The 17,500-nt window shown below is 43.6% G+C and overlaps 1 protein-coding gene across 1 annotated transcript in view; it reads left to right on the forward strand.

The window, feature by feature from the left end:
- The first annotated feature begins 12,286 nt into the window (after window positions 1-12,286).
- The window catches only part of LOC310866559 (uncharacterized protein), a 34,256-nt gene continuing 29,042 nt past the window's right edge, over window positions 12,287-17,500 (forward strand). The window contains 2 exon segments of the mRNA XM_083776207.1: window positions 12,287-12,747; window positions 16,755-16,840. Coding sequence (XP_083632333.1) covers window positions 12,616-12,747; window positions 16,755-16,840 — 218 coding nt within the window. The 5' untranslated portion in view covers window positions 12,287-12,615.

Here is a 17,500-nt window from a genome sequence, read left to right on the forward strand (position 1 = left end):
GCCATCAATAACCTTTTTAAGACCTCGTCAACTCAGGAGAAGAATGCACCTTAAAGGGATATTTCACTTTCAAACATGTTTGGGGTCATTTTAATGAGCTGCTCAGGCTTCTGTGGGAACCCCAGGGCAGTATTTAAGTTGCTTGGTTCATTTGTTTTTTTTATTTGATATTAATTTTACCCTTAAAGTCCAAACTCCATTTTAAACATGATGGATTTGTTGAAATTCTAGTGACTAATATTGTCCTTTTAATACGGAGGCCATGGTTTTCATTTATTTTGTATTTTGTATATTATGGTATATGAATAAGTGAATCAGTGTACCCTAACATAGTTACCGGTATAAGCATATACTGTATATGATAGTAGGGGGTAGACATATATATTGACAGTGCAATGACGCATTTACTGTATAATAATCAGTTCTATATAGGCCTATGGTTGTTGCGAATGCAGGTCGCATTTACTATAGAATCGTGCATTTCCCGTCAGTGTGTTGGTTGGTTGGTTGGTTGGTTGGTCACCCCAGGCAAGCCCCCATATATGGTGGTGCCCAGGTCATCATGACATCACGTAACATCAGCCCCCATATATGGTGCCCTGCAGGTCACCGTGACATCACGTAACATCAGCCCCCATATATGGAGCCCTGCAGGTCACCGTGACATCACGTGACATCAGCTTCCATCTATGGTGCTCAGGTCATCGTGACATCATCAGGGATTGGTATCCCTGATGTCATAGTAAATGCGACCGGCTTTCGCAGTTAAGCCCATACAGTATATGGAGATCTCTGATGTCATCAATATTGGCCAGCAACTCTACATCTGACCTCAAACCTCAAACACTTAGATCTCCATATATGGATATATGTCAGAACCGGTTCTGACATTCCATATGTTGATCCTTCCCCACTCATCCTTCCTCTTCGATGTCTCCCTTTTGCCTTATGCCTGTCCATTCAAACTCTAGACGGGCCCGCCCCAAAGTTATTTATGCAGCCGTGCCCAGCAGCCGGCGAAAACTAAGGCCCGGCCCTACCTGGGTCCTCATCAAACCCTGTACACTCAAGAGAATGTCTCCGCTACCACCCTTAGATCTCCATATACTGTATGGAGCTGACCTGTTCTGACATTCCATATGTTGATCTGACCTCATCAAACCCTGTACACTCAAGACGTGCTCCTTATATGGCCAGTACAGAATTCATTCCATGTTGATCTGACCCCCCCCCCCCCCCCCCCCATGCCAAAGCGCCAGTGCTCGCCCAGCAGTCTGCCGTCATCGAGGCGGATGCGTGCACGCCCTCAGGCGTCTTACTGGTATAAGATAAGGAGTATTTATGGCGTAAGCCATAATATACCATTATATAGTATAGTATTTGGAATACATGTATATTTGTAATTTTTATATTGATATCGTGGCATATGGATGATATTGTACAAGGTTTTGAACATAGTGTCTGATATCATGAATACAATAATAATTAATTCCTGTTGGTAGTAATATGCTATTAATATAGAAGGCAATATAACTTTTATTCTGTCTATACTATGAGGGTGGATTCTGACCATGCTTTTCATTGGGAACAGAACAGAGCTTTCTTTTTTTAGTATTGGCAGAATCAATGTTGGTGTGACTGCACCCGAAGTTGACATTTATATTTAAAAAAACAAATGGGGTTTTGTGATGTTCTGTATATTGTCTGAATCAGCTTCGTTTGCGTTTGCGTTTGTGTTCGTTGCGTTTGCGTTCGGGCTAAAAGGGTGACTTTGAGAGATGTTTCACCGTACAATGTCAAAGTCAATGAGGAGCATATTTTGAATGATACATTTTTAATCATTTCTTGCCCACCTTATATAGGCTATAGTTACATCATCACTTAAGTTAACTACACAACACAAACCTCTACCAAAGTGTGCGTTCTTGCCCTTTAACAGTGACTCTGCGACATTGCAGCTGACCACACTTGGTCATTGTGTATAGCTTTTGTCGCTGCTGTCTTGACCGCAGCATTCCCCTGTCCTCCTGTGTTCTTGACCACAGCATTCCCCTGTCCTCCTGTGTTCTTGACCGCAGCATTCCCCTGTCCTCCTGTGTTCTTGACCGCAGTATTCCCCTGTCCTCCTGTGTTCTTGACCGCAGCATTCCCCTGTCCTCCTGTGTTCTTGACCGCAGCATTCCCCTGTCCTCCTGTGTTCTTGATGACACAGGGATGACCTCTAAGTGAAATCCTTAACATCGCTGCTGTGTATTGGACCGAACCTGCGCCTGTCCCAGCCTGTCCCACCGCATCCCACAAATGATCTGTCTTTGATTGGTGATGAAAAGACAGTTTAGGCAGACATATCTGCCTGTCTGCTCGAGGACGTGTAGCGCCAGAGAAGGACACAGACCTAGACGACAGATAAGCAGAGAGAAACACACACACACACACACACACACACACACACACACACACACACACACACACACACACACACACACACACACACACACACACACACACACACACACACTGAACACTTCAGAAGTGTCTGCATCCCATTCACTTCTATATGCTATGGGAGGAAGAGGTCGGAGTGTCCAGTGTTTTGACCTCTCATGGTTTGGACGTGACACTTTCAAAGCATCTGAAGTGTGGAGTCAACATCAGTGAACTTTGACCGGCCGTCGACCAATAGCAGAGCCGTCGTTGACCCCACTTGGCAGCCATTTTGCTTTCAACTTTGTTTCGGTGAGTCTCGTTTGGCCAAGTCATAGACTGTGGTGTATGTGGAAGTGCTGTTTACGCCTGTGTGTTGTGGCTGTGATTCGTCACTGACTATACATTTTCCACCCAGCTTTGTGGGGGTGTCACAGTTTCCCTTTCCGTCATGATGTGATGGACCGATCGCAGAGCGCCCACGCCACGCAACATGCCCAGCACGGACAAATCCCGGTCAGTGGGCAAAAACACATCGCTGTCTATGCCTTCGTTCAAAATGTATGGTTTGTGTGTGTCTCACTCGGACACACGCTATTCATGGAGGAACAACAGCAACACGGACCGTGTGGCGCTAAAATCCGTCCTTCATCAGACCAGTGTGTGTCCAGTGGAAACCTCGTATGAATCTGATCTCAGGTCAGAATGGGTTAAAATCCTAAAGGACGCCAACCCTACCAGCCACTCCAATATACAAGTCAAACTACACACAAAATGTCCTCTGCGGGATCAAATGGGTCTAATTGTATTATAATTAGTATCATGTTATTATATTTTCATTGGCCACAATCCGCAAGACAACATGGGAAACAGATGCGCCTGACCGACGCCTCGGCATGCGTTGGCTACAGCTCTTCTGACGCAGATGGCTGACCATACCCGATTACCCCTACACACACACATTTAAGTTAATTTATCAATTCATAGCTCGGAGAGTGTTACATCATGGTTGCATTTGCAGTTAAAATCACTGACACTCGGGATTTCACAGATAGCGCAGGATCCTCTGCTTGCTTGATCATGTTTAAGGGAGTTTGTGTGTGTGTGTGTGTGTGTGTGTGTGTGTGTGTGTGTGTGTGTGTGTGTGTGTGTGTGTGTGTGTGTGCGTGTGCGTGTGCGTGTGCGTGTGCGTGTGTGACCAGACTGACCACACTATAGCAGATGTAACTGACCAACTGACAGGCTTAGACTGTCTGTGTATTTGAGGTCTGTCAGTATTGCTTTTTCTACTTTTGTGCGTGCGTGTGTACGTGGGAGCGTGCATGCGTGTGTGTGTGTGTGTGCGTGTTTGTTAGGAGACATTTTCCTGAGAATTGGAAAGACTGATCAGCAGGCTGCCCTGCAGAGGTGATTAACTTTCAGGTTAGCGTCGAGAAGGTCAAACGTTAAAGTTATGGCCGGAGAAGGTCAAAACGGAGATCTGACGGCAGATTTTCATAACCAATAAGCTGCCTTGATGTGAAATGTTGGTTTCAAAGGGTCACATCAAGTTCATAACTGACAGAAAGTAATTGTACATCAAAGGAGCATTTTGTTAAAAATTTCAAAGATCTTCCAACCAAATGGATTTGGTAACGGTTATATTTGTATGACTCTGAGTTAAATGAAAAGTGCTGTGATTATTATTTTATGAAATATTTTGGTTAAAATAAGTGTTAAATATACAGTAGCTCTATAGCCCAATATTGAACTTTTTGTTGTAACTAAAACAATACAGCCCTTTTTCCACTCAGGATATGACGGTGCAGATCAGAAGGAGTTTATTTTCTTGCATGTGTGTCTCTGGATTCTTCTGACTACACATACGTCATGTCCTAGTATGAGCAAGGGGATCAACGTCACGTTAATCCCTCATTTCCCTTGTCTGACCCGGCAAAAACTCAGACGTGTGTCTCAAAGAATATTATTATTGGCAGAATTGTGGAAAGTTTAGAATATTTGTTTAAATTTTTCACAAGATCAGTGGTTGATCAATTATCTCCATTGCAATACTTGGCCTTACATTCACCTTACAATACTTAGCTTACATTCTGAACTTTCAAAATCTGAAAAAAATCTGAAAAAAGCCCTAAAGCACTGTACTTGGTCACATAATTATGTTCCGCGTGAAAGCTTATGTTCCGGCACACTGCCAGACTCGGACTACCGGCCCAGGTGCCTGGACCGCTGAGCCACGGCCCAGGCCGAAAGCTATGTTTTTTTCAACCGGGTGAAGGAATGGCAGATTCGGCCGAGCCCCGAACTACCCGCATGTGTGTCTCAAAGAATGTGTTGTGTTGGGTTGGGTTGTGTTGTGTTGGGTTGGGTTGAGCCAGTGACGACTAGCTACGACTACCCCACAATCTCCACATTGACCGCACAATTGTTTAGACGTGTGCCTTTTCTTTTCCTCCACCTGAGTCCCCGCAATTCCACTGCAAGCTCCATGTCACCCCAACCTCTCTCTGTCTGTCTGTCTGTCTGTGTGTGTGTGTGTGTGTGTGTGTGTGTGTGTGTGTGTGTGTGTGTGTGTGTGTGTGTGTGTGTGTGTGTGTGTGTGTGTGTGTGTGTGTGTGTGTGTGTGTGTGTGTGTGTGTGTGTGTGTGTGTGTGTGTGTGTGTGTGTGTGTGTGTGTGTGTGTGTGTGTGTGTGTGTGTGTGTGTGTGTGTGTGTGTTTTCTCTTCAAAGTCTGCATGTCTCCTCCGCTCTTCGACCCAAGCCTGATTATGTCCTGGCTGGGTCCTTCTCCTGCCACAATGTTTAGACAAAGCTGAAGACAGAGAGACGTGCAGACTGTGGCCGGCCGCCTCTCCCCTCTAACTTACTACGAGACTGTTTGTCTCAGGGGGGATTTAAAGTCTCCATCCTTAAAAAAGAAAGAATGCGACCGGTCGGCCCCTGCTGCCATTGAAGTCCCAAACAGTGGGTGGTGGACACCATATTCTTTTGGTATTCACCAGGCATTTGATATAAGCAGTAACATTTGGATTTCTTTGTGTTCTTAAAAGCTATTGTTTTGATTTTATGTAGACAAACTTGTCCTTTTAAAGTTTTACGGAACAATAGTGTTCACACAATTAAATAATAAATAAAATAACAAAAACAAAACAAAACACAAATACACGCCCACCCTAAAAAAGTACAATAATCTATAGCTCTACATTAGCACAGATCAGTTGAAACAGTACAAAGACAGTTGTGTAGACAGAAGTGTTCTGAAGCTGTTTGCAGGTTTGAACTTGCGTGACTTAAAAAAGAAACACCAAAACAAAATAGCATAAGAAGGGAAATACACTCGAACAAAATGCCCCCAAAACCTCACTTTCCATCCCCAGATCATCTCTCCCAGAATTTATACGGCTATACCTCAAACCTACATGGTCAGAAAAGCCTCTGGATTGCAGCGTTCAGGCTCTCTAGTCTACGGGACGGGGAAGAAGTGTAATTTGGGCAGCCGACGTGGAAGTCATATTTCCTCGCGTGTGAGCGAGTGAGCGAGTGAGCCAGCGTGCGTGCGTGGGTGCGTGCGTGGGGTGTTCCCAAGGAGGTGGATGCTGTTTTGGATCACAGCGTCTCTCCCTCTCTACCCAGAGTGGCTCCATCATCCATCATCCCTCGCTCCATCCGTCTGTCCATCCATCCATCCATCCATCCATCATCCATCCTTACACCGCAACCTCAGAAGCTCTCGTCGCCTCCCTGATGCCAGCGTGACCTCCCCACAGCAGTGGTGGAAAGTATACTGTACTTTCGAGTACTTTCGAGTACTTTGACGTACTTTTGAGTACGTCAAATTTGCAGTACTTTTACTTCTTCTCCACTACATTACACTACAGAGGCAAATATTGGTACTTTTACTCCACTACAATTATTCGACAGTTTGAGCAATTGGGAAAGTGATATTACTTTTCTGCGTTCACTCAGCAGAAGTCTTGCTCAGATGGCTTTTTTTTGTATTATCAAAGTTTCTTTATTAATATTTTCAAGTCACATATGAGTCAAACATAACATACAAAAATGAGTATTTTACCCATCAGAGTTCCCGCTCCGAAAGAGCCACAACCCCGGTATCTTGTACCATTAACAAAGTTTACATATTAAAAAAATATAAGGAATTAATGAAATATTAGACGCAATACACAAACAAATATTAATAATGATAATAATAATAATAATAATAAGGGGTGACACAGGGTGACAAAACCCCTGTGGTTTGATTGACATTGACAAAAATGCATATAAATGAACATATTTGTACATATCTGTCAAAAGGATAAAACACAAAGAACCATGCGATGAGCATTATTTGCATTGTGCTCCTTTATCCACTTAAAATCCTAGAATACAGTACATTGGCCCTGTATACTTGATTGACCGGAGTCCCCCAGGGCTCTATACTAGGCCTCCTCCGTTTCCCCTCTACACCAGATCTTTTAGCTGATATTAATCTAGCCTATAAAGTTGCGTTACGGTGCAGTGTTTGCTTGCTGACTGTTTGTCCGTCGCCAGAATAGGGAGGGACGCTATGGGCCGGGGTTATAAAGTATGTATTATATATGACGCTGTATGTGGATAATGTAAGCAGTTCAAGGTTGTCTTTATTTGTCTCCCTTGGGAGAAATTTGTCTTGGAGACAGAGTCACAGCTGCATACAAATAACAGACACATTCACATACGAAAACATACACAAAACAGAGATATTGTACACATTCCCTTGATAAAGTGCAACTCGTCAATAAAGTACTTTTGGAAATCCCTGAATCTCCGAGTCAATAAAGTGCATTCGGCAATCTCTGATTGAGCATTTTGATTGACAGGGGAACAAAAGAGTGTTTAAATCTATTATACACATACCGTGGAGTTCTATATCTCCTATAACGGATGGCATTATAGCTCGTACTCTCGGTACAACACATGCAAGGGGTCAGATACAATATTCCGAGCTTGTCTCAACACTAGTTGTTCAAAGATGGCCTGGGGAGTGATGGGGGGGGGGGGGGGGGTGGACATGCCCATGTCCAGCTGGAGCTGGAGCTGGAGCTGTACGGTATGTTTGTTGGAATAATAATAATAATATTAATATGAGACTCTGGCTTTCTACAGTATAGTGTTTGTGTGAATGTGTGTACAGTACAGTATGTGTGTGCATTCACACATCAAGGATCAAGAAACTCCAAGAGAGGTTTATTTGTACTGTAGCAACAAAGACATTGATGCTCTCAACCCATTCCCTTCCCGGTTCAGGTTCTTCCAACAGTGTGACAGCTAGGTCAGGCATGACAGAGACATTGCATTTCAGATGACACACTTCAAAAACAAAATGCCAGATGATTATTCACAGAGACACATGCATATTTCTGTCTGTTTGTCTCTCTGTCTGTCTGTCTGTCTGTCTGTCTGTCTGTCTGTCTGTCTGTCTGTCTCTGTCTCTGTCTCTGTCTCTGTCTCTGTCTCTGTCTCTGTCTCTGTCTCTGTCTCTGTCTCTGTCTCTGTCTCTGTCTCTGTCTCTGTCTCTGTCTCTCTCTCTCTCTCTCTCTCTCTCTCTCTCTCTCTCTCTTGGAAAATCCCTGTCTCTCCCTGTTTACTGAACCTGAGGTCGAAGGGGATTTTTGTTGTTCAGCACAGTGGTTCTCAAAGTGTGGTCTGGGGACCCCCAGTGGTCCTCGAGAGGTGGTTCCCGGCATCTCCGACTAAATTGATGATTGGAACCAAATGGGATTTCACAGATCTGTAACTCTAGGAATGTGTGAATGGAACCATTGGACCTGTCACACTTTTGAAAAACCTGAACCACTCACTTTGCAACCATGCAACAGTTGGTTCTAGAGAGAGAAGCCAAAACTGACATTACACACACATGAGTATCTCATTAGTAGCTACAAATAATCCCCTCTTGGAATTTCTTGATCTTTGATTTGTGAATGCACACACAACACAAACACTGTAGAAAGCTGTAGTGTCCTATTTATACAGTACAGTATGTACAAGATGTGTGAGTTGCTGTGATAGGAGAAGGATATCAAATGGAACAAAACCACCCTAAAGACTAATCATTGTGTATATCCCTGCACTATACCTGCCTCGAGTGATCTTGGTACATAGAAATTGATCTATTGAAGATTCTGACTTTCAAATGTACAACATTTTTGTTTTGATTGTATTGCTGTATTGTTGTATTGTGCTTATTCTGCTTTGGCAATGTAAACGAATGTTTTCTCATGCCAATAAAGCCCTTTGAATTGAATGTGTAGCAGAGTGGCTCAAAACCTCAGCCTGATTCCCTTTGGCTTAGTGGTTAAGGCTTTCCACATAGGAGACCTGGGTTCGAATTACAGTTACATACTGTATGCATATGAGTTATGGGGTATGTGGCCTAATCATGCATACCAAACTAGAGGACTTTGAAATGAAAAGGTTTGAGGACCACTGCTTTGATCCCACCATCAGCCAGTCAGGTGTAAGGAGCAACATGACCTCTACAGGTCTAGGGGCTGCTAGCATGCAGGGGTTTACCACTTTGTTGTAGTCATGTTTGCTTATCGGAGAGGAGTGATGTGTTGTTCTTGCCATAAAGCTGCCCAGGGCAATAACTGCACCAACTGCTGAATTTATTGTTGTCACAACCGGGGCCTCCTCAAATGACTGAGTGGAAAATTGCGGATAGAAGACGACCATGGCAACAGTGGCGGCCGTGGTCAGCGCATTGGCAGTCCCAACCACAACAGACTGACGGACACGCCCCGACATTGTCTTGTTTTGCTTTGTATCCATCGAGACAGACAGACAGACAGACAGACAGACAGACAGACAGGCTTCAATGTAACTCTTGAGAGCAAAAAGGGGAAAAGAAACGTCTTCTCTTCACCCTTAAAACAAGGACACGTGAAGAAGAGTAATTTCAGCTCGGCAACAAATGTGACTTGGCATCGCCGGTCTGCGCTGAAAGGATGATTTAGCCACAGAGTGAAGGAATGTACCATTTTCGCATCAACAGTCAAGGGCTCTTCCTTCAGACAAAAGCCAAGCGTATTCCCCTTCTGATATTTCATGCAAACTTGTGAGGTGATCAAAGGCGCGGGGCACGGGGCTATCTGGGGCCTTATCAGCAGGGCCGCCTGCCTGCCACCCTCTGAGAGACAGATAAACAGCGACAGTCACCGCATACCGTTCTGTTTGTATATAGGTGACACATTGACCTACAGTGAGCAATTAAACACGTCCTCACCTGTGTGCGCACGTGACACGCGTGCGCGCGCGTGTGTGTGTGTGTGTGTGTGTGTGTGTGTGTGTGTGTGTGTGTGTGTGTGCGAGAGATAGTGAGAGTGAGAGAGAGATGGAGACTGTGAGAGGGGCTGCCACTTTGGGGATGGGTGGGGGGTTTGGAAAACTTGCAGTTGAATTTCAAACTTACGAAATTTCGTGTTTCAAAAACATGGGCCTCTTGTAGACTAACAGAGGGATACTGACTGAGGAATTCTTTCTTTTCTCTCTCTCTCTCTCTCTACGCAAACACAGACCCACCCAACTGGGCAGTGCTGCTATACAGTGAGGCATACTGTAAGTATTTGCTGAGCTATAATGTGTCATGCGTCATGCCTATATGTAAAAAAACACTTAAAGAATTCCTCTCCGCGAGACCTGTTATTCTTGGCAGCGTGCGGCGCATTCCTACACCTGGCCCAGTGCTCTTGGAAAACAGCTTTCCTGTAGCGCGAGAACAGTAACGCTTCTATATTGCTCCACTTCTCCAGAGCGCGTAGGACGTTGGTTCTCGACGTGGGGCCTGGGGACCCCCGGGGTGTTGTTTTGAGGGGCGGTCCCCAGGCGGTCCCCATGCAAAAGTGGGTCTGTAACTCGGGTCTGGGTTCACAGTCGCCAAACCTTATTGGCTCAGGTCACTCCTGTAAATACGTTTTTTTTTTCATCCACGGACGGCACCCCTTAAATACATTGTGTGACTTTTTGTCATAATAATGGTACATAAATTTGAAAATCTTTCCCCATATAGATACAGTATATCACGGGGAAAACTGGAGAGAATGTTTGTTTCCATTAGGACTGAAAAAGACTTGGCATTTAGCCACTTAAACCCCAGCATCCCTATTCTGGGGGGACGACATTCACAATGGGAGATCTACAAGCTCACAATGCGTTACAACATGACGCATTGTGAGCTTGTAAATATGCTATTTTTGGTGAAGAGACTGTACTGTATAGGCCATGGGTTCCCAAAGTGGTGTTCGGGGACCCCCAGGGGTCCTTGAGGGAGTTCCAGGGGGACCCAAGCTTGTTAGGAACCAAATGGACCCTTATGGGTCTGTAACTTGGAGAGTGTACAAATTCCATTTGTACACTCTCTCAGAGTTAAATTAACATTGATTTTACAATATTGGCGTCCTAGAGATAAAAATGCCATTAAACATAGGGGTCCGTGGCCTAATGCATGTCCAACTGCTGGTGCTTGAAATTAAAATGGTTGAGAATCACTGCTAGAGCTGTAATAATCTTCTCTTAAAGGACCTATAACATAAAATTCAACTTTTTCAATTTCTTTTGTGTTTTTGCGGCTCCCATGTGTGTTTTCTATCCCCACAAATAACCAATTTTGAACAATCAGGCCTTCATGTCATATGGGTGTTTTAATGGAAATTGCTCTCAGAAACAGCTCGACTGATTTTGGCCTCATCGTGATGTCATCAATGTCACCCTACTTTGTATAATTCCTCCTTTTCTTCAGTCTTCAGTTGCAAATTTGCATTTCCACTTTGTTTACAATGTCCACCATTGTTGATTTTCCAAGCTGGCATGGAATGGAAACAAGCCTGGTTTTATCTAGCATGAGTATTATAATGACTCAAATATTAAATAATCTGCATATCAGCACCCTCTCCACCTCAGGAAAGTGTGGTACTGCAGCTAAAACTGCTTTCAAAGTCCAGAAAGAAATGACAAGGCCTGGTTATATCAGTGGTGATTGAGGCTCAAACCATTAGAAATAACTTTGAGGGACATAGACAATATGATTATTAAATATTAAAAGCAGTTTTAAAATGCATGTTATTTGCACTTTAAGGGGGGTCCCTGCATGGCATATATTTTCAAATGGGGTCTGTGGGCTAATTAGTGTCAATTTGGGGGTCCTTGACATGAACAAGTTTAGGAACCATGCTGTATGGCTGTTGCTTTGTGGCTTAATGGAGACAGGTTGTCAATGTGGCGTCTGGGGAGTGGTGACCCAGGGGTCCTTCAGGCCAAGGGTGTCACTCTGCACAGGGTATATCCAGCCAAATGAGGAGTAGTTTATTCCGCACTATATAATTCAATTCACTTGAAAAAAATGTTCTGACATTTGCATTATTTCATTTAATTCAAGCCGGAACATATCTGTCATAATCAGAATCATTTGACATAATTATGGCCTCAATTTGGGTGTCCATGACAACATTCCCTTTCCTTTTCTTTCCTTTCCTTTTTTCATGAAGATAATAAATGGATATACTCTCTGCTGATTGGCTGAAATTGGTAACACTAAAGAGATGGGGATATGAGTTTAATAACTTTTGTCCACACAAACATCAACCACGAAATATCACCTTTAGCCAGGCCTACATTAATATTAACAGAGCTTGCTTAGATCGGATCCCTGAGCTTAGATCGAATCCCCCCCCCCCCCCCCCCCCCCACACACACACACACACACACACACACACACACACACACAACAACAGCAGAACGCGCCCGTGGTCTTTCGTCATCCAAACGCATGCATGGTTGGAACAGCCGAGGCAGACTCAAGTGGCTCAGCCTCAGTGAGTCAGTTTAGTTCAGTCGAGACAGGAGAGCAGTGGAGACGCACGGAGCTCTGAGTGGCTCTGCTCGGCTGCATGCCGCCGTGCTTGGAGTCCCAAATATTCAGTCCTTCATCCAGCTGTCTCTCTCTCTATCTCTCTGAGCGCTCAGTGTGCGTCGTGTGAGATGCAGGGTTCTCCCGGACCGTCTTCTCCACTGGTGTTTTTAAGCGCTTCTTCTTCTCGTCGGACACCCATGGATAACTTTGGAACTATAATGGGACTATAGTGGGAATATAATTGCCTCGCTTTGTTGTTGGTACTTTGGCCCGAGTGGATCTATTATTATAGAAGTCTTGTCTTGATGGAAACCATGTCGCCGCAACAGGCAACGATCGGGCAGCAGCAGCAGCAGCAGAATAGACCCGGGTCCGAGTCTCTGACGGCGGGGAGCAAAGTCAGCGCTGCTGCTCCACCACCACCAGAGAACAAGAAGGTAGTCTGGCTGTTATTAACTATACACGAAATGAAAATGTTCTTTACGTTGTCGTTCTTCTCTCTGAACACTGCTCCGATTCCAACAAGCTGTTTTTAATATGGTAATTAACGTCTGAGCTGTTTGGGTGATTAATTTGACAATGCTTTAACGGCTATATCCCTATATTTATTGATTATTTAATAGATTTTTGAGTGCATGTTGTCATCTGAGATTCCAGCATGTGGTTCTGTTTTGCGTTCTAGCTATTCCCAATTTCCCAGAAATTTGCCTCGTAGGCTATGGTCTACTTTTTGACTGAATACAGCACTGATTGTGCCCCAAACTGCTCGGGAATCAGCAGTCTATATATCTTTTTTAGCAGTTGCATATAGCTATTGCCAGTCAAAAAAGTACTAGGCAAGCTAATATGTATTATTATTTACCAATTAAGCCTATAGGGGAATGGTGAGGATTGTCCTTATTTTAGGGTTATTCAGCTATTGTGTTGTTATTGCTTACACAGAGAGCAATTTCTGGATCACTATAGGCTAAGCTGAATCCTATTATTTAAATTGATTAGGTTCTAAATCTAAACCTAATCATGTTGGAGTCTTAGAGACAAAGCAGATAAGGTGTTGATGACACAGTGTGCTCTAATCAGTGTCTCAGTAGAACTATAGAACAGCCTCATTCATTCCATCGAGAGTCACTTTCCACAAAGAACTGATCTACATAACGAGTTGTTAGTTACCTTCAATCATAGCATATCTGTTCTGTTTTTTTGAAGAAGCCACCCTCACGAGTAGTAGGCCTATAAAGGCTACAAATGAGATTTTCATTAATTAATTCTTTGTGCCACCCTGCCAGTCTGCCAACAGCATGCACGCTGCGAAACAGACGCGCTTATATTATGGAGTGATGTTGCGCCTGCACATTATCACATTACTGCTCACATTACACTGACTCCTTTAGACTTTAGCCTGTGAAGTTTAATCTATTTTCACAGTGATTATAGTAAATGCGGACAGGCTAAACGCTTCTAAGGCTAAACGGCGGTTTGTATGATGCGCACGCACGCGTGCGCACGCACACACACACACACACACACACACACACACACACTGCGCTATATTTGTACAGTGTGAATGCCATGTCCTGGTAATCAGAGGAGGCGTTTTATATAAATCAATTAGCTCTGACTGGTCCGTAGTGTTAGAAAGAGAAGAGAGCTCCATGATCCTTTAACGCTATGGACCGACCAGAGAGCTGGACATCAAATCTGATCTGTTATTATCTGAGGCGCTGAAATTCTAGTAAACAGCGCCCTCCTCCCGGTGGTGTTTTAATGTGCAACTGCACCCTACAACTAACATTATTTGCCCATCATGAATGACAGGACATCTGACTTTGGCTCAAGTGTGGTGGAGTCAAAAACAGAACATGTTCAACGGTGCACCTTCAGACCCCCTCAAGTCCATGCACATTCTGTCAGTGGAAATTGCGCAACAGACCGAGTTCTGCTTTCACAAAGCAGTGTTAAGTTGAGTATAGCTATTATAGTTTCTGGAGTATTTCACAATATCTGGGAAGCAGTCAAGCCTGTCAGCGTTTTGATGGTGGGTTCTTTGCACATAGCTTTAACTACAGGACAAGCCTTGTCTCTGTGAATGTAAATAGTGGCGTAGGCCAAGAATTTACATTGAAATGTTGAACATCCACATGCCACATCCTGTTCCCTTCTTGGATAACAATCTGTGTGATGTATGTCATGATGTTGCTTAGGCCTATACTGTATATGTGTTGGAGCTCTAAAAGCTATACCATGAGTTTATATAGTTACTGTAGCTTACTGTATATGTGTTGGAGCTCTAAAAGCTATACCATGAGTTTATATAGTTACTGTAGCTTACTGTATATGTGTTGGAGCTCTAAAAGCTATACCATGAGTTTATATAGTTACTGTAGCTTACTGTATAATTATGTGTTGGAGCTCTAAAAGCTATACCATGAGTTTATATAGTCACTGTAGCTTGAGATGATCTGTAGATTAGCCCCCTCCCTCCCTCCCGACCCCCGATATACATTGACTGCTACAATGACGTTGATGATAGAGACAATAATAATAAATAAATACTGAAAACAGAACCATTAGGGAAGGTGTATGCATGTGTACATACTATGTGTACTATGTAAACTCTTCATTTCCATTTTGGTTGAGAACCCTGGATTAGCCCATTTAGGCATGATGTCGAAATTTTAATTTATGTTTCTGTCAGTGGTGTTCAATATTTCATGTCAAGGACCCCCAGAATTATGTGTATTTGGCCGCCAACCCAAATGTGAAAATATGTTGTTTCGGGGACCCCGCCTCCGTTAAAATCGTTCGCTCTCAAAGAATATATATATTAAAAGATTTGAGCGAGGCACATTTTCACGATTAAAAAAAGAAATAGCAGACTTACAAGCTCGTAGCGCGGCACTCGGTGCTGCGCACATTTTAACTTTTTAAGGATTCAAATTCATAAGTAGCAAATGTAGCAGATCTACGAGCTCAAAACATGTCACTCTGCACGGCGTTTCACGCTTGCACATATGCTACTTTTGATGCGTTTGTGTTTGCGATCAAGCAGACTGACTGACTGACTGACTGACTGACTAACTTGATTTACTTTACATTACAGAGGAAAGGAATGTGTTTACTTCTGGGTCACGTTGAAATGAGGTTACGAACGGACGCTATATTTGATTTCTGTCACATCTTTCTTTTTTCTGCCCCCCCCCCCCCTTTCCAGATTGAATGAACGTACTGTATAGTATGAGCACCAGTCTCTTTTTTTCCTTCTGCCTCACGTGGTTTTGGCGGTATGGTGTAAATAGATTAGGTTTGGAATGGAATGACTGCGGTGACCATAGGGGATGCCTGACATACCACAGAGACCAAGACTATGCTTCAGTTCTGCTATAGCAGTCGATTCTGAAAACATTGTCATGTCAAGGACCCCCTCAAATTGATATGTATTTGGAGTAAAAGACAATGGGTGGGTTTGTTAATATGGGGTTCCTTGTGCCAAAGAATGAAAGAATGAAAAAAAGCTTGTGAAGCTCTTATCGTCATACATCAACATACATCCCATTCCGTGCTCAGCCAATCAAATCATCTGAAATTTTTGGTATACACAGAAACACACAAAGCTGGACATATAGGAGGCCCTCAAAAAATAAAGAAAGACTTATTTGTGTTCTTTCAAATTTTTCAAATCTTTCAAATTCATTCCCAATGTTTTGCACATTTTGTTCAAGATGTTTTGAAAACTGCACATCTATAAAGCTCACAACACGTGGTATCTCGACGCCTTGTGAACCCGTAGGCTAGGGTTCCCCAATTAATTTTCCTCAAGGGCCATATTTTGACTAGCGTACCAGGCTGGGGGCCGAGTCTGCACGCGCGAGGTCGAGGTCTTGCCCTGAAAATTCATTTTCAGGGCAAGACCCCATTTGAAAAGGATGCCCAGTTTGACATGCATAGGCTACTGACCCCCATTTAATGCCATTTATATCTGGGACCCTTAAAAAAAAAGAAAAGAAAATAACTTTTTTCTTTTTTTTTTCTTCTTTCATGGGCCACAAGGGGGCGCTCTGTGGGCCGCAAATGGCCCGCGGGCCGCCTATTGGGGTACCCTGGCGTAGGCGGTCGATGAATAGGGTTAACGGTGACGTGGTGGAGCTGATTTGGTTGCTTTGAGAGAAAACCACTGTGCTATAGGATGGGCCATTCCCATTCATTGACCTGAAAGTTTATCTTATCTTTACAGAGCTTCCCCTCTTAACGTCTGTTAATCTTATTATACAATACTTTTTTTCTCCATCTGGTGCCCCTCTTCTGCTTTTATTCAACTGCTCTCTGATCCTCTCTTTTACACGCACACGCACGCACACAGAGTAGACACGCACGCATGTATGCATGCATGCATGCACGTACACACGTTGACCCGTCTCATCTCCTATTTGTCCCTCTCTGTGTGCAGAAGATGAAGACCCTGGCCCAGCGGAGACAGTCTGCACCCTCCCTGGTCATCAGTAAAGCACTTACCAAGACCAGAAGCATGTCCAGGTAACCATGATGAACTTTATATGCATCACGTTGTGCTCTGCTGCTCTTCACTGTCATGTGCAGCTGCAGTGGCATGCACAGATAGACACTAGGGGGTGCTAGTATAGAGATACTTTTACTTATAGACTTGATAATTTAAATATATGAAAGTGAAAATGAAATGAAAACAAAAAAACAAAGGAAAAATACAAAACCATAATAATGGTCTTGACTTTGACTTTGTAACCACAATAATAACCCTGGTTCCGGGCTGCTTGGAGCCTGTGTCGCATTTCATGCTCTGCTCGTTTTAAGGAAATTGTTCCTCGTTGTCTCCACTGTGTCTTCAGCATAACTAACCACATCATTCAATAAAAGATGCTGTAAAAAAACAATTAGCTAATACAATAAATCACTGGTTCTGGGCCCGGGGCCCCCACTGGTGTCCTTGAGACGGTTCCAGAGGGGAACATTACGAGCGGTTTAAAACACTTAAGCAATATTTAATGTTTTGGGAGCTTGCTAAGCTAGACAAATCTTTTCATAGGGGGCCCCTGGCTCAAAATCCTTTCAAATGACAGCCAAACAAACAAACACACATCAATGTTGGAGGTCCTTTGACATGAAAATGTTTGAGACTGACAACCACTGCTGTACAAGAACCGTGCCTCCTCTTACAAC

This window comes from Protomyctophum parallelum (assembly GCF_964188405.1).
Source record: "Protomyctophum parallelum genome assembly, chromosome: 11".
Lineage (NCBI taxonomy): Eukaryota > Metazoa > Chordata > Actinopteri > Myctophiformes > Myctophidae > Protomyctophum > Protomyctophum parallelum.